The following is a 1,536-nucleotide window of genomic DNA, read 5'->3' as shown; positions in this document are numbered from 1 at the left end:
CTATTTGATCCTAACTCTCTCCTCTGTCTCTGTCTCTGTCTCTCTCCTCCCCCTCTCCCTCCTTTCCCTCCTCCCATTCGATCTCACCTCTCACTTCTCTCTCCCCCCTCTCCCCCTCCAACAGCCACCTCAGTAGCGGCGACCGGCGGCATCCTGTTCTCCTCCCTGGGTGTCTTTGACCTCTCTGGCTACCTCCGCTCTGCCTTCCACGTAGACGGTATGGCAGCGACAATCCTCCTCCTCTCCCTGGTTCAGGCCGTCTTCGTCACCGCTTCCTTCGGCTCCAGCATCTTCATGGGTCACCTTCTGCACGTACGTCACTCAAAAAGCCTGAAGGGAACAGAAGAAGAAGCCGGCACAGACCACCCAGACACACGCGGCGGGCCTCTAGTAGAAAGTGCCCACTCTGCCTACCACCACCACCACCACCACCGCCCCCGCTCCGGAAGTATCATGTCGAGTCACCGTCACTCAGTGAGTGCTATTGCAGAAAGTAAATTAGACAATCTCTCTGGTGATAAACAAGACGCCGAGTCAGACAAGCAGCCTCTTTTGTCCAGTAAGAACAACAACATGTTCAATAACGGCACGAAACCTCTCAAAGAATACTCCACCTTTTCCGAGAGTAATTTCACTTCCTCTGTGCTTGGATCTCTCTCAGAGACTTTTGAACATCCCCCTAGCTGCGACAAACCGGAAGTGAGACATCCCAACACAGCAGCTGGGGACACGCCCACGAACCTTGCACAGACACAGAGCTGGGAGAGGGGCCGTGACGTCACGGACTTTCCTTACCAGCGATTGGACACCACAGAGAGCGTGGAGGAAAAAGAAACTCCGGAGCAGTGTGATCACTATGACGACAGTATATCTACGTCATCGGCTGTCGGGGTGATTTGGAGTTTGGCGAACTCGCTCTCGCTGTCGGTGGTCAAGACAGACATAGATATAGCCCCGCTGGGCGACTTCCACAGTCGCAAGTTGGCGCAACTCCAGTACAACAACAACAGCAGCAGCAGCAATAACATCAACAGCAACACAACGATCTCCTCCATCACCAAAGACCGTGTAAAGAACAAGAAATCAAAAAGATCCACATCATTATTATCCTCATCATCACCATCCTCCAAACCTCGACCAACCTCCTCCTCATCAGCAGCCAGCACATCCTCCTTCTTCAACAAGAGAGTTCTCCTGTTTGCCGCTGCGACCTTCACCTCTAACGGCACCCTCATGTCCATAGCGCCCTTCTCCGCCAACACCCTCACGGTGGAGATACTGGGCGGAGATCCCACCGCCACCCCTGGGACACAGGCCTACGCTAACTACGAGCTGGGCCAGAGGATGGGCTCGCTGGGGATCCTGGTCTACTACTGCACCTACTTCCTGGCCAGTCTTGGTAACAACAAGTTCCTGCAGCTAGTTGGTGGGTCATCATCATTATCATCATCATCATCATCATCATCATCATTATCATCATCATCATCATCATCATCGTCGTCGTTATTATCATCATTCCATCATGATTACCACCAT

The 1,536-nt window shown here is 52.9% G+C and overlaps 1 protein-coding gene across 1 annotated transcript in view; it reads left to right on the top strand.

Moving 5' to 3' along the window:
• LOC101849136 overlaps positions 1–1,536 on the top strand; it is a 6,881-nt gene that overhangs the window by 3,277 nt on the left and 2,068 nt on the right. Inside the window, exon 2 of the mRNA XM_035970614.1 lies at positions 125–1,422. Within this exon, the coding sequence (XP_035826507.1) occupies positions 125–1,422 (1,298 nt within the window). The remainder of the gene's footprint in view (positions 1–124; positions 1,423–1,536) is intronic.

Source organism: Aplysia californica, unplaced genomic scaffold (genome assembly GCF_000002075.1).
Source record: "Aplysia californica isolate F4 #8 unplaced genomic scaffold, AplCal3.0 scaffold00294, whole genome shotgun sequence".
In the NCBI taxonomy this organism is placed as follows: Eukaryota; Metazoa; Mollusca; class Gastropoda; order Aplysiida; family Aplysiidae; genus Aplysia; species Aplysia californica.
The sequence above is the reverse complement of the archived record's forward strand: the minus strand, read 5'-3'. Positions and strand labels throughout refer to the sequence as shown.